Source organism: Mustela nivalis (genome assembly GCF_964662115.1).
Source record: "Mustela nivalis genome assembly, chromosome: 9".
Taxonomy (NCBI): domain Eukaryota; kingdom Metazoa; phylum Chordata; class Mammalia; order Carnivora; family Mustelidae; genus Mustela; species Mustela nivalis.
Window position 1 is genome coordinate 45,035,446 of NC_139028.1, and position 22,909 is coordinate 45,058,354.

Below are 22,909 nucleotides of genomic sequence, written 5' to 3' on the forward strand. Positions count from 1 at the left end.
GATGACCCGCAAAGGCTCAAGTGCTGGGGTGGGAAGGGCTAGCTGTGACCTTAGCAGAGCAGACCCCCCCTGCTGCCGACCCCAGCAGGAATGCAAGCGGTGGGGAGGAAGCCCCAGAGCAGCAGGGCCCACACCCTGGCACAAGCGAGCAGTTTTGGTGCTGGGTGCGAGCTTGCCCCGCTCCCCCTCCGCTGCTCCTCACTCTTCACTCTGGGAACAGAGCCGCTTTCTCACTGGGGTCCGCGGGCCCCTGGCCAGTTATCCGACCTCCGTGGCCCTTAGCTCCTCATCCGCTGGGGACACCTGTGCCAGGGTATGGTTAGCTGCCAATCTCCCCAAACGACTGCCCGGCCCCGGATGGGAGTCCGGTGCTCACTGGGCTGAGCAACCTCATCCTCACAGCCCTGTGAGATAGGCTCCATGATGCCCCGTGCCACTGAGGAGGAAACTGTGCGACAGAGAAGTTATGCAACTCGTCCAAGGCGGATGTGTCACCCGCCAGGACGAGCCCAGGCGGTCTGCCTCCAAAACTCACATCCTTTTTTTTTTTTTTTTTAAAGATTTCATTCAACTATTTGAGAGAGAAAGTGATAGCAAAAGATCGAGTGGGAGGAGGAGCAGAGTGGGAAGGAGAAGCAGGCTCCCCACTGAGCAGGGAGCCTGATGCGGGACTAGATCTCAGGACCCTGGGATCACGATCTGAGCCAAAGGCAGATGCTTAACTAAAAGCCGCCCAGGCGCCCCCAAAACTCACATCTTAAATGCTATCCCACAGTCTCTCAAAAGTGAACAACATGTAACTGTCTGGCAGGATTGAGGCCCGGCAAGCACTGTGCTCAGAGGACTAGCACACAGGCAGTACGGGTCTGTGGCGGCTTCACAGGGTAAAGGAGTGTGACTCAAACAAAGTCCACCAGGAACGCTTCAAACCCAACAGTAAGAAAACAACTCAGTTAACAATGGGCCCTAGACCTTAACAGGCACCGCACCAAAGAGGATATGTAGATGGAAAATAAGTGCATGGAAAGGGTCTCCACATATGTCACCGGAGACGTGCAAATCAAAACAGGGTACTGGTGCCCGCCTATTATGATGGCGAAAATCTGGAACACTGACAATCCCAAATGTTGGCAGGAACATGGAGCAACAGGAATGCTCATTCACTGCGACCAGGAATGCGAACACACAGGGGTCCTGGGAGGGCAGTCTCTTACCAAACGAAACATACTGTTTCCACACCATCCGGCAATGGTGCTCCTTCGTATTTCCCCAAAGGACTTGAAAACTCATGTTGACGCACAAAGTGCACGTAGCTATTTACAGCAGCTTTGCTTACAATCGCCAAAACTCAGAGGCAACCAAGAAGTCCTTCAGCAGGGAAACGGAGAAGCTGTGGTACACCGAGACAACGGGATAGCACTAAAACGAAATGAGCCATCCAGCTACAAGAAGATGTGGAAGAATCCCAAATGTATACGACCAAGTGAAAGAAGCCAATGGGAACAGGCTGTACGGCTCCAACTCCATGAGACTGTGGAAAAGGCCAAAGTACAGACACAGGAAAACCAGCAGTGGTTGCCAGGGGTGTGGGGGTAGGGCTCGAATAAGCACAGCACAGAGGACTTTCTGGGTAGTGAAAACACTCTGCACGACACCATAATGATGGACACATGTCACTCACGGTTCTTCCAAGCTCACGGAATACACGACTCTTGTGGGGGATGATGTTGATGAGGGGGAGGGCCAGGCATGGCGGGGGGCAGGGGCTATCTAGCAGATCTCCCGACCTCCCGTCAGTTTCGCTTTGAACAAAAAAACGCTCTAAAAAAGTAAAGCCTTCATTACAAAATGCAAGCGTGTGTGCGTATCTGTGCACACCCAGGAGCTGTTAACCCTGGTCCGAACGACAGCAGGGGAAGGAAGGCATTCAGCGCAGGGGCAGGTGGCATTTCCTTCTGTGGGCCCCCCTCTGGGGCCCAGGCCAGGCCTGCCCAGAACTGCAGCTTTCACAGACACATCCACCGTAGAAGGGGCTTCCTGCTGGTGGGTGATGAGCGCCAACTGCTGGCCGCCCTCCCCCCAGGACCAGGCTTCCACGGCTGTTTGCGCCCACCCCTTCCTCTCCACCCCAGGTTAGGCCAGGCTTCCAAAGTGCCCACAAAGCCACTGCCCCCCACTCCCAACAGAGCCGCTGCCGGGGACCAGCTTGGGTCCTTCCCAGAGGGGCTCCTGCGTCCCAGGAGAGGCAAGCGAGCCCCCACGTGCTCACAGAGCACCTGGCGGTGGCCCCCAGTTAACTCTAATAAGCCATCTACCCAAAGTACCACGGCAGAGTCCAGGAGCCCTATAACCATCCCCGTCCTTCCAGGGCCACAGAGACCATCGGTCCCCCAAGTTCCCTGCAGTCGCCCCTGACTAGCGTCTCCGCAAGGCCAGGCCATTCTCACGGTGCACCTGGGGTGAGGTTTTAAAATGCCTCCCAGATTACATCGCATAGACCTAAAAGCCCTCTGACCGCTAAGAATGTTCTGGATGAACTTGACCATCCAAACGCCGCAGGCACGCCACGACCGGGCCACTGCCCACCTCTCACATGGGCACCCTCACTCTTCCCCCTCCTTCCACAGGCCCCAGGAACCTGGACTCTGTCCTCTTCCCCCGAGAAACCACGTCCGCTTTTCCCCAAGAGGCTTCACACAGGCTGAAGGACAACTCAGGCCTAAAGCCATCCCCAATGGCCCCCACTGGCTGAGGCTCCCCCACTCCAGAACACTTGTAACAGCCAGCAGCAGGTGGCAGTCCCTGGGAAGCCATTCCCCTACCCCCAGGCCGGGCCGCAAGCTGCCCGCCTTCTTCAGCCAGAGCTCCTGGTGCACTGGACTGGCCCGACAGAGCACCAGAAGGATGAGAAGGCGACTTCCTTGGGGTCAAGAGGTGGGAAAGAGTCACAACCTTAAGAAGAGGCATGACCCACAGCGCCCAAGTCAGGAGGGGGCTGGAGGGCATCTGGTAACTAATTTTAGTCCACCATCCTCCCGTTGCAAGGCTGACAGTGGGTCTCAGCCAAATGCCCTCCGGACACACGTGCTCCGCACAGGGGCTCCTCACTAGGAAGCAGTAACAGTGTTCCTTCCCTTCTTCACACGGCACCAGCTTTCCGCTCGGGAATTCACTGTGTGCGACAAAGGAAACCGAAAGCATAAAGGCTTAGGGAGACTGAAAAGGAAGGATGCCTTGCTGTGAAGAAGGATTTCAACATCATCAGACTCTCCTTCCTCTAAGGGACACGGCGGGAAGGACAGGAGCCTCGTGAGCCACTCCTGGGTCTGAGCCTCCTAGGCCCGTCTCAGGAGCACCTAAGCAGGAGGGGGAGCTGGGGAGAAGCTCGAGGCCTCTCATCTCAGCTGTGCTGGTTGATGGCTCAACACGACATTGCAAAACACCTCCAGACTGCAGAAGCCTAATGTACCCCACCTGCGGTGCCAACCAGCACATACGAAACTGGAAGCTGGCCTCCTTCCACATACTCTCTCACTTGACAGGCATCATTTTCTGTTTTGCAAAGAAAACCTGGTCAAAGGAGAGGTGAGCCTCCCCGAATGAGGGAACAGAACTTCTCTGCTTTCTGAAAGCCTAAGAACTTTACACGTGATCATCGAATGCGCAGCACATGTTAACATTTAAAAGAAAGGCTTTCGAAAAAACATCTTTACAGTTCCCAATAGATATTTGCTAGTTTTGCTCGTTAACCAAACTTAAGCAAACTTAAGAGAGGAAAATGTCAGGTTTTTTTTGTTTGTTTGTTTTGTTTTTGTTTTTTTAATTTCAGCTTAAAACACAAAGAAATAGTTAAGATAGCCTGGGGATGGGGGAGATTTCATAAGGCAATGATAACCAGCTGAGACATTTTGGGCTCCCTAAGATCAGATACACCCAAAAGCACGAGTAGATAGGCTGGAAAGAATGAGCAGCCCCTGAACACTGCGAAGGGTTACAGCCAGAGCCCAGAACCATACCTTGTGAAATCTCGGTGCAAATAAGGAACTACAAACCAAAACAGTGAGATGCTGTTTTAATGAGAACAGCGAAGAGAAAACTCTGAAAACATCAAGCGTGAGTAAAGCAGTGGGGCAGGCCAGCTCCCCTCCCTTGCTGGTAAGAGCGTCAGGTGATATTCCGGGAGCGCCTGCAAGTACATTTTACGTTTGGAATGTGCCCACTCTGTGCTCCTCTGACTGCCAATTCCACCCTCCCGTTTGACCCTGGAGCAACGGGTCTCCAAGTGCGGTCTGGAACCTGAGACTCTCCCAGGAAGGTTGTGATGGTAAGCCTATTTTCACAGTAACACGAGGTTTTATTTGCCTTCTTAGTCTCATTCTCTTATGAGCTTATACAGTGGAGTTTCTAGAGGCTACTCACATGGGATATTACCACATGAATAAAAAGCAGATGTGAGAGTCAGTGGTCTATTAAGCCAGACAGTAAGAAGATTTGGTACAAGTGAAAAACAATGCCACTCTTACAAAGTTCTTGTCTTTGAAGTTGTTTTTAAAAATATGTATGTTGACTTACCTTAAATTGTTTTTTAATTTCCCCAGTTTTAATTTTCAACATGAAAAATACCAACAGATACAATCCACAAAGAAAAGTTCTTTGGAATCTTTAAGAGAATTTACGAGTGTGAAATGTAAAGGGGTCGCGAGACCAAAAAGTCCGAGAACCACTGATCTAGAGAAACACATTTTACATGAGGAAGCACGTCCAAGGACACTCCTGAAACACTGTGTACAGTAGGAAAATGCAGAATGAACGTACCTGACCCCTAATAGAATGGTTAATTGAACTGGGGCGTAGTCATACTGTGGAAAATTACTCCACGCCTAAAAAGAATGAGGCAGATCTACATGCACCAACATGAAAAGATCTCCAGGACACACTGCAGATAAATGCACAAATTGCAAGCAAGTAATACACGGCATAATATTTTGTTAAAAATTTAATAATAATAAAATACAAGTAAAATCCCGTTTTTCCACAGGAACCCAGAGCGGCCTAAAACACTAACAAACAGTAAAGGTAGTTACCTCTGAGAAAGAGACCAAGGGTAGGTGTGTCCAAAAAGGGGCAGGGCTTTAATTTTCTTACTGCCTGAACTTGAACACAGATACACACACACACAGACTTACAGACACGTGGCAAATTAAAATTTTGTATGGAGGAAGCTGCCTCCACTATCATACCAGTGGCAGGTGGTGGGACCGACTTGGGCTGGTTGGAGCAGGCCACAGCCTGTCTCACCGGCCATAACCTGTCCCATCTGTGGAGGCACTGAGGCAACAGACAGCCTATTCATCCTTCCTCCTGGAGTATTCACTGCTTTCCAAACCAATTTTGAAGTTGTAATTCTTCTCAGAACCCATTTATAATCAATTACAACTTCCTGTAATCACAAAGACAGTAGTCATAGCAGTGATCAAAATACAGAAGGTTCAGTAGCCTTAATAACACCCCGAAATGTAGCAATGTATGGGTTCTTATAACTAGCAAAAAGAAATGTGTCCAGGGGTTGAGATAACCTGACAAGTTCCCAATAGGATCCCAGTAAGGGACCTGTTGGTAATGATCATCTTCCTATAATTCAGTAGCATTCTAAATATTCACTGTATTGTAAGGAATTTATCTGCAACAATCTGAGCTAGGCAAGTGGGATACTTCAACTACGAGCTATGCCTTGGACTCCTTGCTCATGGTTCCATTATTCCCTGATTTTATTTATTTAATTTACCCAGGTATCTCCTTATATCTAGAAACAAGCCAGGATGAAAGCAGTAACAGGATGGTGTGGTATTTTATGAGAATTAATAGAACACTGGAACAATACAAACAGCTCTAAAACAGGCTAAGTCACGTAAGAGTTCATAATAAAAAAACCACTGTAGACCCATGGGTAAGTAACAGATACCTCAGCAAAGAACAATAGAGAAATTATCAGCTAAAGCCTTGGCTTACACCATCAGAAGACCAAAGCAGACTAAAGAGGTAAATGTTAAAATCATCGAAGATAATTAGAAGAAAACTAAATGGATGTTTAACTGTCCTAAGGAGGAGCTACACTGGTCTAATGAAAACGGAATTGAAGAAATAAAAAAATGAAAAGATGGGACTGTTTTGACAACTTAAAATAATACCTGCTCATCAAAACCAACCACAGCCACAATTCAAAGATAACTGACAACTGGAAAGGAAGGTATCTGCCATAAAGGACAGTCCCCAAGTATGTGAAACTATGTTAGCTCTTAGTTAATAAAATCCACTGAGAAACCAACAACCCCTTTGAAAGACAAGCAAAAGACATGAACAATTCAGAGAATTATGCAAATGGTAAAAGTACATATGGAAAAACGTTCAATGCCGTAACCGAATAAATGTGACCTGAAATGATGGCGGATCTTTATCCATCTACTAAACTGTCAAGGACAGTCACCACCTGCTGTGGACAGAAGGGAATGGGCTCTCTTCCTGCTGGTGAAAGTGGTGGGGACGATCCTTCTGGAGGGTGGCCTGCCATACCGGAGTGTGAAAATGTGCACATCGGCCTCATAATTACATACATGATTTGCTGAAATACTGAAATCTTCATAGGGAAGAGGGTTCTGTTCAGGTATATTCCCCACAGTGCTATTTATATCAGCGAAAACACTGTGAAAGGGCTACACTTTGATACTCCGATTCAATGTTCAATTTTGTAGACAACAAAAAGCAAGTTTAAGAATATGGTAAGGTTTGGGGGCAGGGGATGCCTGGGTAGCTCAGTCTGTTGGGCGTCTCTGCCTTCTGCTCAGTCATGATCCCAGGGTCCTGGGATCAAGCACCAACCACATTAGGCTCCCTGCCCACAGGGAGGCTGCTCTCCTTCTCCAACCTGCTTGTGCTCTCTCTCACTATCTCTCTCACTATCTCTAATAAAAATAAATAAAATCTTAAAAAAAAAAAGAATATGGTAAGATGGCTCTGATTTAATGTTTGATTTTTGTTAAGAAGTAGAAGCTGTCAGTTATCTATACATAAAAAGCCTCGGGGGGAAATACACCAAGCTGTAACAGTGGCTATCTCTAGTGGTGAGAAAAAGCAATCCAAGGAAGCAATTGGCAGAAGAAGAGGGGCGTATGTGGTTTTTTTTAAAAAGGATTTTGCTAATCCAAACTTGGAATCTGCAAACGTTCCAAGATGTACTTTCATTTTTTGCTAGTGGTGGAAATTCCATCTATTAGGAAAGAACAGACTTTCTCCCAGTTTCATTTTCCTTTCTTCTTTTTTTCTTGGGGCATGGGTGGGGAGACACAGGAAAGGGGGTAATCATCAAACAGGGCTCTTCTATTTACTAGGTCTCTTCAAGTCAGGGGACAGGGTACACTGAAACCAAAGAAAGAATGCCTTCCTGTCAACTGCACACAGGGGTTCCTTTTTTTCCACCTCCTCGCCAACTTGTTATTTTTTTGTTTCTCTGATTTTAGCCATTGTGGCAGGTACAAGGTAATGCCTCATCGTGGTTTTTATTTGCCCTTCCCTGATGCTGAGTGATGCTGAGCACGTTTTCATGTGTCTGTTGGCCACATGGATGTCTTCTTTGAAGAAATGTCGGTTCATGTCTTCTGCCCATTTTTAATCAGACTGTTCTTTTTGAGGGGTGTTGAGTTGTATAAATTCTTCATGTATTTTGGATATTAACCTCGTAACAGATATATCATTTGCAAATATCTTCTCCCATTCGGCACGCTGTCTTTTTGTTTTGTTGATGGTTTTCTTGTCTGAGCAAAAGCTTCTTATTTTGATGTAATCCCAATAGTTTATTCTTGCTTTTATTTCCCTTGCCTTAGGAGACATACCTAGAAAAATGTTGCTATGGCTGATGTCAAAGAAGTCACTGCCTATGTTCTGTTCAAGAATTTTTATTATTTCAGGTCTCCCATTTAGGTCTTTAATCCATTTTGAGCTTATTTTTGTGGATGGTGTTAGAAATTGGCTCAGTTTCACTCTTTTGCACATAGCTGTCTAGTTTTCCCACCACCATTTATTGAAGACCTTGTCTTTTCCCCATTGTAAAACTGACACAGTTGCTATGCGAAACAGTATGGAGGGTCCTCCAAAAACTAAAAATAAAAGTGTCATATGATCCAATAATTCCACTATTGGGTATCTGCCCAAAGAAAACAAAAACAATAATTTGAAAAGATATACGTACTCCTATGTTTACTACAGCATCGTTTACAATAATTAAGTTATAGAAGCAACCCATGTGTTCACCAACAGATGAATGGATAAAGATGCGTGTGCGCGTGCACACACACACACACACAGGAATATTATGTAGCCATAAGAAAGGAAGAGCTCTTACCCCTTATGACAACATGGATGCACCTGGCTAAGTTCATTAAGCTAAGTGAAATAAATCGGACCAAGAAAGACAAATGCCCTATGACTTCACTCAGATGTGAAATCTAAAAAACAAAGGAATAAACAAAAAGAAGAACACACCTATAAATACAGAAAACAAACTGTTGCCAGAGAGAAAGGGGTTGGGGGGAGTGGCAAAATGGGTGAAGGGGAATGGGAGACAGGGTTCCAGTTATGGAATGAATAAGTCATGGGAAGAGAAGGTACAACACAGGGAATACAGTCAATGATGCTGTAATTGCAAATCACTATGTTGTACACCTGAAACTAACATAACACTGTATGTCAACTCTACTTAAATAAAAAAATTAAAAAAAAAAAAAAGAAAAAGAAAACAGACCAAATGCTGCTTGGGTAAGTTCTAGTTATTTTATTTTCTTTATTTTATCTTTTTAAAGATTTTATTTATTTATTTGACAGAGAGAAAGAGAGCATGTGCACAAGCAAGGGGAACAGCAGGCAGAGGGAGAGGGAGAAGCAGGCTCCCTGCTGGACAGAGAGCCCCATGTGGCGCTCGATCCTAGGACCCTTGGATCACGACCTGGGACGATGGCAGACGCTTAACCCACTGAGCCACCCAGAGCCCCAAGTTCTAGTTATTTAAAAAAAAAAACTGGTCTCATCATTACTAAATGTTTGCTTATCTTCTCTCAATTCATATTCCTTGCTCTATTATTGTTATTCTAATCAGTTCCAATGATACTACAGAGGGTTTCCAAATATTTTTGACAATTTTTTTCTTACAATTTTTTTTAAAGATTTTATTTATTTATTTGACATGGAGAGAGAGATCACAAGTAGGCAGAGAGGCAGGCAGAGAGAGAGAGGAGGAAGAAGGCTCCCCACTGAGCAGAGAGCCCAATGCAGGGCTCGATTCCAGGACCCTGGGATCATGACCTGAGCTGAAAGCAGAGGCTTTAACCCACTGAACCACCCAGGTGCCCCCAATTTTTGACAATTTTTAAAAGACTAACTCTTTGAAGATCCATAAAATTCCATTTTGCAGATAATATAATAATTGACACTCAGGACCAGTCCTACCACATGGCTGATCATCTGCTCATCCACACATTGTTGAATGTCTACTATGTATCAAGTTTTATGCTGGAAACTAGGGATAGAGCAGTCAACCAGCCAGAGGACAGATGATTCCTGCCCTCAATGAACTTAGAGTGTGGTGGGGAGACAGTAACTGCAACTTACGGTTAAGAGCTTAGAAGGAACCCTACAGTGTGTTATGAGACTACTTGAGTCTAATAAATGTTGCAATTTTTTTCTGGGAAGAGGCTCATCCTTAAAACTGAAAGCACATTGCAGTGCCTCTCCCGATCTTCTGACAAAGTAACACCAAGAGGGAGTTAGCGGTGGAGGCATACAAGGTGTTTTGTTTTGTTTTGTTTTTTTGTACTTATTTCCAATAATAATTCAGGAATCCGAAACTATCCTGGAAAATATTTCATCCTGGAAGCTGATACTGGTCTCTTCTTCCCTTTCAATGTTGAGAGGAGGGAAGTATTTACAAAGACTTATGTACAAACAAGGCTTGTGTGTAACAGCAGAAAGCTGGAAAGAACCAGAAATGGGCCTCACTGAGAGAGTGCTTCGATGAACTATGGCGAGAACATTCTACGCTCTTCAAGAACACGGATGGAGTCAGAGAAGGACAAATACCCTACGATTTCATTCATATGTGGAGTTTAAGAAACACAGACACAAGGAGACAAACAAAAAAGACACTCTTAAATACAGAGGAGAAACTGGCGCTGCCAGAGGTGGGGTGGGTGAGGGGTGAAGGGGTCAGTAACGGATGCAAGTGCTGAATCCTTACAGCGTTCACCGGAGACTAACATGCCACTGCAAGTTAATCACACTTCAGTTAGAAAAACAGCCAATAATGCCCATGTCCTAACATGGAAGGCTCTCCAAAACACCCCAAGTGGGAAAAAGCAAACCATTAAGTTTGACTCACTTTGTTTTCTAAAAGAACATGTATACACGGCATACTAACGAACGAAAGGGAATGTTAAGGCTGTACCAAGCATCCATAGTGGTTACCTCCAGCAAAGGGCGAAGGAGGCTCAGGCACCATTTATCACAAGAATGTATTTAGGTACTATCTGTACAATAAAAATACCAGGGTAAAAAAGAAAAAAAAAAAAGTCACAAAAATTAACCCAGAAAAACCGTACCCTTCAGTAGCCTCTCCCGAGTGCAGGAGACACAAAGGAACTGGAAGCAGCTGTGGAAGCAGCTGCAGTTGTCACCTATTCTTTGGCTTGGGGGAGGGAGAGAGAGGGAGAGGGAGACTGGCTAACCACTACCCTGTAAAACTAACTGTGGAGCCAAGAACTGTGGGCGCTTGCCAAGGAGGTGGGGGGCTGCAGGGAGCAAAGGCTCCCAGGGCAAGACAAAACACCCTTTCCCAGGGGTCTGCCGGCTGTGCCACTGCTCGTTCCGTCCAGCCACACTGGCTCCGGGCAAGAAGCATCCTGGCAGAAGGCAGGGGCTCTCCTCTTCCAAGGCCTCCTGACATGCCAGGTCAGGGCAGCAGAGAAGCAAAGCCGTCCCTCAGAAGGAAACCATCAGCATCAGACCCTGAACAGTCCTGAGCCAAGGGCACGGCCGACCCTGCCAAAGACTCCCAGAACATGAATCCCACTCATGTTGAAAGGCAGCACACTCAGGGCATCTGTTTCTTCAATAGTTTGGATAAATCTGCTTAAAGTCTTGGAGCTTAAAGGCCATGCAGTCTACCCATGCTGCTATTCTCCTTTGTTTGTTTGTATTTTAAGTAGGCTTCACTGCCAGCGTGGAGCCCAATGCGGGTTCAAACTCACAACCGTGAGATGGAGAGCCGAGCATCACGGACTGAGCCAGCCAGGCGCCCCTATTTATGCTTGTTTTCTTTTTTTTTTTTTTAATAAAGATTTTATTTATTTATTTGACAGAGAGAGATCACAAGTAGTCGGAGAGGCAGGCAGAGAGAGAGAGGGAAGCAGGTTCCCTGCTGAGCAGAGAGCCCGATGCGGGACTCGATCCCAGGACCCTGAGATCATGACCTGAGCCGAAGGCAGCGGCTTAACCACTGAGCCACCCAGGCGCCCTATGCTTGTTTTCTAAACAGAGTTGCCCCCCACCTATCTCCTCACCTCTCCCTGGGGGCAGGTATATGCAAATGAGGGTCCTTCCGTGGCACCGAACTTTGTCCCCCTCCCACACTGGCAACACACATGTGTTCTTCGAGCCACAGGGAATGACGGTCACTGCCCTACATAGTAGAGCCCTTCAGTCCTACAAACACAGCTCCCTCCTCGTCACAAAGACTGCAAAAGGGAATCTGAGGTACTTGGAATATAACCTACCCTTGTAAGTCAAGTGGGGCAGCTTGGCTCCCTCCCATGATGACTGGTATCCGAGAATGCTATTATTGGGAGGAGATGGCAGGAAGGAATCCGTGACTGGACATGACTTGTGTTCTTAAATGACACGGGTAGCCCAGCGACTGGGAAGTGTCCCTCTCCATATCAGGAACCCCTGCCTCTAGCTGGTGAATTCCAGGTACTGGGTGGGAGCTGGCAACCTTAGCATCTGGACCTGGCTTTCTGTCTTCCATGCTTCCCCTTGCCCGCAACGCCCCTGCTCCCTCTGAGCCCAGCCACAGTCCAGGGGACGACTCCAGAGAGTCCTTAATGGGCTCCAGTGTTTCCTTTGCTATGTTTTTATTGAGCATTTGTTGTGGACAAGACATGAGGCAAGGCGAGGGGTGAGCAAAAGGGAGGGCTGGTGACACCGAGCGTCAGTCCCCCCTTCTCTGGCTCCCATCCCCGTCTTGCCCGTCCAGTCATGAGGACACCAAATTTAAAACTCCCTTGTTTTTTTCTCCACACCCAACTTGCCCACTGGGGGGCTGGGGCTGGAGTGTTTGAGGCAAGCCGAGCAGAAGTATCAGGCCTCACGAGACCAGACCATATTTTAATTCTTACATCATTTCAATGGTCAGGAGCTCCAAAAGCCTTCCAAACACTCCCAGCAACAACTCAGGGCTTAGAAGAGTCCCCTCAGTGACTCCTTCCAGAATGTTTCTGCTTGTAATTCTCCCCATCGCAGGGCAGTCAGGATCAACAAGCAGTCCCAGCCCCAGGCTGCTGCAAAGGCTACCAGAGTTGCTTTGAACTTGACTGCGGGCACCACACCCTCTCTGGTCTTCTGCACCTCATTTCTATGATGACCCACAACCTGCCAGCAGAGAGTGAGGCAGAGCCCCTTTTGCTCCCCACCCCCACAGGAATCCTCCCCAGTGCTGGCAGCCCCACACCAGCGCCCACCACGCCAGGCCACATCTGCTGCTGCACGGGGTGTGGGGGGCAAAATCTCTGTGGCATGGGCTCTGCCTGCAGCCCCCATCCCTCCATGCCAGCACCCAGGAGGGCCTAAATAACAGTCCTTCACTGCCCCACCTGTGAGTCTCTGAGGCCTGGGCAGCGTCTGTCCCTCTTTTCTAAGAGAAACCCAGTGGGCTGAACTAGTGAGAAAACGGGCCAAAGACCAAGGAGAAGACTTTAATATAAACCCCAGTCGATTTTATCGTGAGGTCTCTCTCCAATCTTCCACACTCTGCTTCCATACACGTGTACTTTTTTTTTTTTTAATATTTTATTCATTTATTTGAGAGAGAGACAGTGAGAGAGAGCATGAGTGAGGAGAAGGTCAGAGAGAGAAGCAGACTCCCCATGGAGCTGGGAGCCCGATGTGGGACTCGATCCCGGGAATCCAGGATCATGACCTGAGCCGAAGGCAGTCGTCCAACCGACTGAGCCACCCAGGCGTCCCCACATGTACTTTTTTAATTCCAAAAAGTCTGTGCAAATTTTCAGATTTGGTAGAACTCTTTCTTTAAAAGAAAAATGTTTCCTTAAAGTAAAAATTGTCACCCATTTATGACTTGGATCCTATTTTATAGACTACTAAGTTCATGGAAAGTTTAGTTTTCAGAAACTGGAAAACAAAAAGTTATTTTAGGCTTAAGAGGATATCATATCACAATCAACACATTTTGATGTATACCAGGATATCAATGTCAGAGGAAAATTGGTATCTGTAGCCACTAAAGGTGATTTTCACATTTTGTATACACATGCCCACAGCGATGGAAAAGCAGTGAGATTTACTGCACCCTCTTCCCTAGCAGCACCTCTGGACTGACCTGATTCCCCTTTTTCCTTTCCCCACATGACCATGCCTGCTCCTAAAGCCCCACAGCCACATGGCATCCCATGCCCTGCTGCTTTGGCTCGCACTGCACCATATACCTGGAACCCTTTTTCAGAGTTCCCTTCGAACTCTTCTCCTGCTCATGACTGTTACCCCGAGTCAGAAGCCACCCCTCCCTCTGCTTTCCATGGCACCCAGCTGCACACCTGACACTGCCCAGATGCCACGAGTCCTGCAAGAGGAGGTTATGACTATCTTTTCTGTTCAATCATCTTCCAAGGGGCAGGTTCTCTGTCCTATAAGGGTCTGACGTCCTCTGCCAAGAACAGCCATCATGCACACCAGGCTCAACAAACGTCAATGATGCCAAAACCTACCACCTCTTGTTCACTCGACAAGCCTTACAGAAGGGTTTCCATGTGCCGTACAAGACACCAGCTTCTAGGGAGCAATAGAATACGGAGTAACTCATAAGCAAGGGAACCACGTAAACAAGTTATAATGCAACGTGCAAAGTGCAACCTGGAAAGAATATTCGAGGCACCAGCAAGGTGGGGAGGGCTTCTCATGAGGGAGGAGGAAGCCAGGTTTTAAGTGTGCAGGCCTGTCTCACACGTGCTCGGGGCCAGCGCTCCTGACTGAAGTGGTGGAGGACAGCTCCACTGAATCACTCCCCTCTCTTTTTGTTGTTACTGTTCTCCTTCATCGCCGCTGCTTGTTCTTATTTTCACCTAAAAGCTGACACTGCACAAAGTTCAATGCTGCCTGACATGACTCTTTGCATGAATTTATGTACCTCTCTTCTCCTCCCTACTCTCTCTCTTTCTGGCACTATCTAAAAAGCACTCCACCTAATAGGTGTTCCCCAGTGCAGCTGGGATCCCCCGTGCCTACCCTCCCTGCAGAAGCCCGTGAGAATAAGGGGAGTCAGCTTCACAGTCCCCGCCAACCCTCAGCGGCTGGGCGCTTGGAGCCTGACACTGTCTTGTCACTGAACCACGTGTTGCTGGACATCACCGGTCAGCACGTCTGTCCTAGCCCCCAGATGAAGGGTAAACTCTTGCAGGGCAGGAAGAAGACCATGCCTGGACATCCTCTCATGTCCCACTCAACACACAGCAGTGCTCTGCACCTAGCATAAACTCAGATTGCTGCTGGATAAACCGACTCCCAATCCTAACCGAACGCCCCTCTGGCAGCCCATCAACTTGATTGTGTTGAGAAGGCTTCTGCCTCCGGAATGCCCCTACTATGCGGGTGGACATTAAGCTTGATCACAGGAGGTAACCAACTCCCTCCTCCTGGCATCAGAGGCCCAAGACCGCTGCCTCTCCATGATGGGAATCATGCCTCATTTGCTCTTGGGTCCTCAGTGCCTAGCACAGGCTCCAGGCCACAGCTGGTCTTCAAAGAACATTTGCAGAAGGAGAGACTATCTCCAGGACCCCAGCTACTTGGTGGTTTTCCTTTCTACCAGAAGTCCCAACTCCTTGCCAGCTGGAAGGCGGAAGAAGAAACTGCATGACTCTGCCTGCCCAAAGACAAAAAAAAAAAAAAAAAAAACCCCAATCATTTGTTTTCCACAAGGAATTTGGCAACTTCCTGCCAAGTGGAACAATTTAGTGCTGTAGATCACAAAATCAAGCTCACCATAAGCTGTTTCTAACCAACTCCTTCTGCAACTTCAGAAGTCCCATCAAAATACCACCATTCTCAGGGCACTTGGGTGGCTCAGGTCTCAGGTTCTTGATTTCAGCTCGGGTGGTGATCTCAGGGTCATGAGATGGAGCCCTGCGTCAGGCTCCGCACTCGGGGGGGGGGGGTCTGCTGGAGAGTCTCTCTTCTTCTCCTTCTGCTTCTCCCCTCTGCAGGCACCACCATTTTCCAGTCACTCAGGTCTGCAGCCTTTCCAACAACTCTGGTCAATATCTGCCCTTCTTGACCTATTAAAAACTAGGTCCCCAAAGGCCGCTTATTGTTCCTTGATCTCTTAGAAATCATCCTCTCCTTCCCCTTCAAATCTTGGCCCCCACATATGCATAAGACCTCATTTAATGCCCCTTCATCTGGCATCTGGCCTCCCTAGTTCCACTTCCCTCCTTGACCCTAGACCCTACATGTTACCATCAGGTTTATTAAGCACTGCTTTCAACAGGTCCATCCTCTGCTCAAACAATAACTTCGCACTCTGAAAATCATCAAGTCTGTACTCCTCTGTTCTAACAGACTGGACCATAGTCATGCTCCTATTCCAAGAATCGTGACTAACTCTCCTGCCTCAGCAGGGATGGTCACCGTATCTCTCCTTCCAGGAACATGTAACATTCTGTGAAATCTCAAAATCTTAGCAAAGGTCTCACCTTTGCTTATCCAAATCCCACCTGTGCTCCAGGGCTCAGGACCAGTACAATTTCTCATAGAAGCTTTCCCCAAGGTCCGTTGCCACCCACCTCTCTTCTCTCGTACTGAACAGGCTATAGCTGTCCCGTTGACTCAAAAGCATCCTCTCCTGTGTTGTAAGTCAGAACAGCTGATGAGATAGACCAGTCTTATTAACCACGTGATCCTACCCCAAACACTTTCGCACCTCAGAAGTGTTATTATGCGTAAAGGATAGTCTACATGATGGGGACTTGTTCATCCCACATTCATAACACCACCATCCGGGTGGAGGATTCTGGTATTATCCCTCTAATACCTGCCAGGGGCAGTCATTTCCCAGCATTCATGACCCCGCAGAGCTGAAGTCTCAACCAGTATCAAAGTGAGGTAATGAAGGGAGAACACACATTTCATGGAGTACTTTTCTGCACATCCTCCATTCAGCCACTCAGGAACTTCTCTGCTCCAAATTTCGAGGTAATTACACAAATGCAAGGGTGAGAGGGAAGGGAATAGGAGACCGATGTTTTCGACAAATCTGATGGCAAGGGCGCGGGTTCTAAGAGCCGGACATGAACGCTAAGCCACACTCAGGATCAGTGGGGAAGCAGGCAGAAGAACTGAGCAGTAGGGATGCAAACAGGATCCACAGGGGTATAAAACGAACCACGTGGGCAAAGAATATACATACAGCTGGGGTTTCCTTTCTTCCCAACGTTCACGCCCATCGCAGCCAGAGAGGGCTTCCAGGGGCGTGCAATAAAATCTCTTTCCAGCAGACCTGGGCTCCTCGGATAACGCCCGCTCGCGCCGGCCGGCCCCACCCCGCCCCTCCGGCACCGGCCTTACCGATCGAGATTTCCTGCGCGAAGGCCAGCGAGATGAGCAGCAGGGGCAGACCCACGGCGATGCACGTGACCATCTTATCCACTGCCAGCTCCAGCCGCAGCCCCTTGAACTTGGGCTCCGAGGGCTCCTTCAGCAAGAAGTCCGAGAACACGTACTCGGTGGCCAGGTGGGCGATAGCCATGGCTGCGGCGCGCCGGGGTCAGCCCGACAGGCTCTGGAGGGCAGGCCCGGGTACCGCGCCTTCGCCGTCACCTGCCGCGCCCGCGGCTTTCGCTTTCCCTTTCCCGGCTCCCCGGTTGCTCACACATCCCCTCCCCGACCCCCAGCCTTTGTGTGTCGGGGCTCCCGGCTCCCGCCGAGCCACAGCACCGTCGCCGCAGCTCCCGCCGTGCGCCCGGGCGCAGGAGCTCTCGCGCTCGCTCGTCCGCCGCCGGCCCGCCCCCGCGCGCTCGCCCAGTACGGGTTCCCGGCTGCGCGCGCCGCTCGCCGCCTCGCCAGCGTCCCCAGGCGCGAGAGGCAGGCGCTCCGGCGACCCCTCCGCCCCGCCCCAGGGCCCGAAGCCGCCCCCCTCGCCCCGCCCCGCCCGCGCTCCGCTCGCCCCGCTGCTCTCTTCCGGGACCCTGGGCGAGCCCGAGAGCCCGGGCGCGTGGAGTTGCCGGAAACCGCGGTGACGCGGGCGGGGTGGGCACCGCCCCGTGCGGGGTCCCTGGGATCCGCCTCCGCAGAAGCATCTTCGCATTGAGCAGTACCTCCGAATTGCTCGCGCCCCCCTCGGCCTCAGCCTCCCCCGTTCCTAGCCCAGGATTTTTGCTAATCATTTCTGAAAGCGGCGCTGTGGACTGGACGGTACCCCTTGACGCTCCGCTAACAACTCTACACGGTGGAACCAGCTTAAAAGGAGCTGCAAACGCTTCAAAGGGCAATGGCCGCCATAAAAGCCAGTCCAAGGGTGTAGAAGAGGGGACTCTGAACCCTTCCGGGGAGCTTGTGCGAGTGGAGGCGCGAGGTCTGTGGGGAGCTCTGCGTGCGCCAGAGTCACACACTTCGATGATCGCTGCCCCGGTCTGCGCTTTTCCTCCAGCGCTGGTGGGCCGATCCTTGATGCGGGAGCCGGCCCCCGGCTGTCCGCCGGTGGGTGAGCTTAGGGGCTGCCGACAACTGCTTCTGAACCCCTTACAGGAAGTGGAGAAACAAGAGGAGATGCTGTAGCCCACAATCTTTGCAGCTGACGGGACCTTTAAACTGGAGGCTGCTTGGGCTGGGTTGCCTACTCTGCCCTTTGTTGCTGGGCGGGTCCAGGCTAACCTCCCCGTCTGCCCTCAGGTCCCTCAGGCTTATCTCCATCTTGACCTGTCCTCTGAACGCTCATCCAGCAGTTTACCCAGCTCTGCACTGGGATGGCTCACAGGACTTTGGACTCACAATGGCTGGGACTGCAGTCGTCTTCCCTTCCAGCTGAACTCCTGTCTTCCCTTTCTATCTGGCTGAATGCACTACCATCCACCCATCCAACCCAACCTAGAAGCCTCCAGCACTATCTTTACCGCTTCCATTTCTCCCAGCTGCCACAGCCAATTTCCAAATTCTCTTGCTCCTCTCTCCTAATATACAAAATCTGATGTTGATCAGATTACATTAATATTAATACAGTAATAATAATAATGAAAATTTAGTTTATTCGTATCTCCTTAATGTTTACCTTGTATCCTTTTTTTTCCCCCTAGGATCCCATCTAAGGATGCCACACTGTGTTTAGTTGTCACATCTCCTTAGTTCCTCTTAGCGGTGACAGTTTCTTAGACTTACTTTTGATGACATTGCTTTTTTAAAAAAATTAATTGTAAAGTGCATTTAGGGATTGAATAATACATGCTCTTCCCCCACCCGACCCTTGCTCCAGTGTCATTTATTAGAAGGAAGCCAAAGCAGCTGCGGACCTCACAGCAAGCATCCCAGAATCTGTTTGATTTGTTTTAGACCTTTGACATTTGAATAGGAGACTTTTTGCAACCGAAATAGTCAAAGTCAGACTAGTCCAGCCCACTACACCATCTGTTCTATTTATATATTCAATCAAGTAATATTTGCTGAACAACCATTATGTATCTGCACTGTGGTCTGGGCTGGGGATGCAGTAATGAGCAAAAAAAAAAGTCGGGGGTCTTTGCTTCCATGAAGCCTACCTTGCAGTCAAAGAGGCAGAAGAAAATCAAACTAACAGAAAGATAAAATGGTCATGTCTTGTGATAAGCACTACAAAGGAAAACAGTGACTCTGGGAAATAACAGAGGAAAGACTGGGGAGCTCAAAGATCGCCAAGAAAGGTAGATAGAGGGATGAGAGTGCTGGAGAGGAAGAGTACTCCAGCCACAGAAAGCAGTGTGTGCAAAGGTCCTGAGGCAGAAAAGAACTAGCAGGACACAAGAACTGATCAAAGCTAGAGCAGGGAAGAGTTGGAGATCAAGTTGGAGAGGTATGCATTGGCCAAATCAGGCTGGGTCCCAGACCACGGTAAACAATTTGGATATAATTAAAAGTGAAATGGCTTAAATAACATATGGAGAGGGATGTAAAAAATGACCACAAACATGATGGCTTTCATGTATTCTCTAACAGTTCTGGAGCTCTTAAATCCAAAATCATATTCACTGGAATACAAGATGCCGGCAGGGCCAAGCTCCCTCTGAAGGCTCTGAAGGAGAATCTGTTCCCTTGCTTTTCCCAGGTTTTATAGCAGCATTTCTTGGCTTGTGGCCCCTTCCTCCATCTCTAAAGCCACGGCACAGTGTCCTTCTTCAGTTGTCACCTGGCCTTCTTCCATAGACAAACCTCCCTCTGCCTCTCTTAGAAGGGTGCTGTGACTTTTATTTATGGACAACCTGAGTAGTCTGTCTCAGGATCCTTCACTTCACTGCATAGTCCTTTTTAACCATATAAAATAACACAGGTTCAAGGATGAGGACACAAAATCTTTGGGGGACATTATTAAGCCTAACCCCGAGGGCAAAAGAGAGAAGACGGCCCAGTAGCAAGCCCTGAGGCAGGCCAACACTTAAGTTAGATGGGAGAGAAGGAATAAGCAAGAGGCTGAGAAGGGAGAGCTGAAGGAAGAAGGAAGGCTGGCAAGAGGTCATGGTGATGAGCAAGGGGACCATGGGGTATTTTTGAAAGAAGGAGCCGTCAGTTGTTATGGACAGGTTGCGTGAGATCAAGGTGAGGAAGCCAAGGAGCCATCAGTTGTTATGGACAGGTTGTGTGAGATCAAGGTGAGGAAGCCATTAGAAATGGCCTCGTGGTTGTTGATTTTGACAACAGCAAAATGTGAGGTGGGAGCAAGTCACACTGTGTTGGAAGTCACTGGAATGGGTTGAGGAATTCATGAGGTGAGGTGGTACAGGCAAAAAGTTCTGCTATGAAGGGAACAGAGAAACTGGGCTAGAGAGGGTTATGAAATTAAGGAGAGCAGCCCTCTGTCTTTTAATAGTGGGTGCTGCCGATGACTTCATGCAGTAGAAAAAGCTGAACACTGAGGGAATGAAGTTCTTGAGAGAGCCAAGAAGGTATAAGTCCAGAGCTAAGGAAGAGACCTGCCCTGGTAAGAGCAGGGATACTTCTTCATTGTTACTGGAGATGTATCTAATTGTAATTGGTTTTCTCAAGGACTGAGTCAGAGGAAGAAGTATGGTACATTTGAGGAAACAATGTTTGAGGATAGTCGTATTCTTTGGGAGACATATTGTTATTCTGTTTCATTTCCCTTAGCAGGTATAACAAGGATAATTGCTGAATATCTAAAAGACTATTCTCCTTTAACCAACCCTGCCCCACTTCTAATGATCAGGTAATAGTAAAAAAAGAAAAAAAAATGCAAGTAGCCATCTCATAATCTGTGAAACTTTATTAAAAAGAGAAATGGTGTGTAATCAAACTACTTTATGGCTTCATTTTCATTAAAAAAATAGACTAAGAGAAAAGGGGAAAAAACTAAATAATTTGTTATCTAGGTGAGTTATAAATAAGGCATTTAATATAATTATCACTATGAAATTATACAGCCTACACATGTATGAAAACCGTAGAACACATACTACAAAATCACATTGTCAGTGGTTAGCAGGCTGGAATTCAGAATCCTTTGGGTACACTGTTGGATATGACGTTCAAGCCAACTAAGAACAGAACTATTAGCATCCGCATCCTGTTTCATGTAAGACTATAACTTCTATCAAATTACCCATTTTCCCTCACCACGATGAAGATGAGAAAGTAGGAAATGTCCCTCCACCAGAGTTATTTTTTTAGGTTCTACTTGTTCACCTGGACAGCCAAATGATCTGCTAAGGCAAATGTACCGATATCATTCATCTGGCATTGACATTGGCATCGCAGGGCATCTGGCCCTGAGTTAAGGGCAATTTCTCAGTCTAGTAATAAGCAAAGTTGCTTTTATCAATCTTAACCTAACGTTTAGGCATGTATACAGAGAGTGTGGATCACCTTGTAATGGGTTGAGTTTAATTGTCTGGTAATTTATTTTTGCATTTGAGCCTTGAAAACTGTAATGCATGTCTTCAAAACCAATTTAATGATTTAAAACCTTATAACTGGGACTCTCTTTTTTCTAGCCTTTTCTTTTCTGGTTTTTTTTTTTTTTTCCTCCTCCCCCAAAGGGCTGTCTTTACAAGGCATGGAATCAAGAATTTTGTGAGAGTTCTTCTCCCTACCAGTCAGCTGCACTGATGACTTCCTCCTGGTGTTGCTCACATGGTGAGACTGTTTTTATTTCCTAGAAGATGCAGACTTTGAAAGATCCACTAGGTGAATAAAAAAATCAGACTCAAGGCTCAAGTCCAGATTTGCCTTCTGTAAAGCTTCCCTCCCACACAGGAGCTCCTACTAAACTTTAGGAAGTCTCTGCTTCACAGTGGGAGATCCTATGCTTCTCTTGTAGAACTTCTGGCCCTCCACATTCTGAAATACAAAACAAATTCTCTGGATGATTTGGGGGGGGGGGCAAAAAAAACCCTGTTGCCATGGAAACTTTGTAAAAACATATAACATGACTTGAGTTGTAAACATCAAAGTATCTCTGCAGGTTTGCATAAAAACAGCAGCAATTTTTTTTTTAAATGCTGATAACTTTGCCTTCTGTAGCAAACAGAGCACAGGCTATTTATATTAAAGTGGAAAAGGCCAGGAGATCTGGCTAAGGCCTCCAAAAGCTTCATTTGGTCAAATTCTATCAGCAGATAGTGGTTTAGACATTTTCATGAACTCCTCAAGAAGTTATTTTCCCTGAAATGACTAAGGGAAATATCTTATATAACATTATATAGTGTTGAAAAATCAGTGCCATTCCACTTAGGTGCCTGAAGCAGTATAACTCCCAAAGTCGTCCATCTAGAAACTTGGATGGTTAGCTGAGGAAGCACCGTCTAATCTAAGAATTTAAAAAAAAAAAAAAAAGGAAAATAAAGATATCTTTCAGAGGGTTGTCCCACTTCAGCAAATTCTTTCAGAGAACAGACTGTGTTTTCTCAGTCACACCTGTTCTTCTTTCTGTATTTTATACCTGAGGATTATTCACAGCCCATTAAAAAAATAAATAAGTAAAAGCAAATTGCTATGATTGTGTTCTGGAGGATCAAAGCCTGATCCAAGATATAATGTAAACCTGTCTTAATGAACGATGCCTTGTCCAGTTTCCCTGCTGAGGACGACCAGCTGGTTCACAGAGCATCTGTGGGGAGTGCACAGGACTGGACTTCCCGGTATGCGACCTGCTTCCTTGCCGACCGCAGTCTGAGGGAGAGAATCACTGTGGAGATCAGGAGGAGGAGTCCAAGGATGAAGAGGATGACCAAGGCTGCTTTGGCTCCCCTAGGACCCAGATTCTTGCCAAAGAAATAAAGCTGCTCCTTGCCAGGTTCTGTGAAAAGAAAAATGAGGTGTCAGTCCTCCGCCCTTCCCTAGAGAGTGAATGCTGACCATTGGCATGAGGGATTCAGGGAGG

At 47.7% G+C, this 22,909-nt stretch overlaps 2 protein-coding genes and 1 long non-coding RNA gene across 9 annotated transcripts in view; 1 reads left to right on the forward strand and 2 right to left on the reverse strand.

The window, feature by feature from the left end:
• Positions 1–17,460, reverse strand: part of PANX1 (pannexin 1) — a 45,130-nt gene extending 27,670 nt beyond the window's left edge. The window contains exon 1 of one of the 5 annotated variants that reach the window (XR_014299020.1): positions 16,897–17,460. Coding sequence is in view for 2 of the 5 variants with exons in the window: in XM_082684117.1 (XP_082540243.1) it covers positions 16,897–17,077 (181 nt within the window). In the remaining 3 variants the exon portion in view is untranslated. The remainder of the gene's footprint in view (positions 1–16,896) is intronic. The other 4 variants (XR_014299021.1, XR_014299022.1, XM_082684117.1 and 1 more) reach the window with 4 other exon arrangements.
• On the forward strand, positions 16,755–22,840 carry LOC309841202. Of its 3 annotated transcripts, none has more exons than XR_014299048.1 (4): positions 16,774–17,062; positions 20,662–20,737; positions 21,567–21,663; positions 22,599–22,840. It is a non-coding gene; the product is annotated as an uncharacterized lncRNA (long non-coding RNA). The 3 variants fall into 3 exon arrangements; XR_014299049.1 differs by having other exon boundaries at positions 16,902–17,062; positions 20,659–20,737; XR_014299047.1 differs by lacking the exon at positions 20,662–20,737 and having other exon boundaries at positions 16,755–17,062.
• HEPHL1 (hephaestin like 1) overlaps positions 22,626–22,909 on the reverse strand; it is a gene marked incomplete at both ends in the record, with an annotated part of 86,283 nt that continues 85,999 nt past the window's right edge. Inside the window, one exon of the mRNA XM_082684105.1 lies at positions 22,626–22,825. Within this exon, the coding sequence (XP_082540231.1) occupies positions 22,626–22,825 (200 nt within the window). The remainder of the gene's footprint in view (positions 22,826–22,909) is intronic.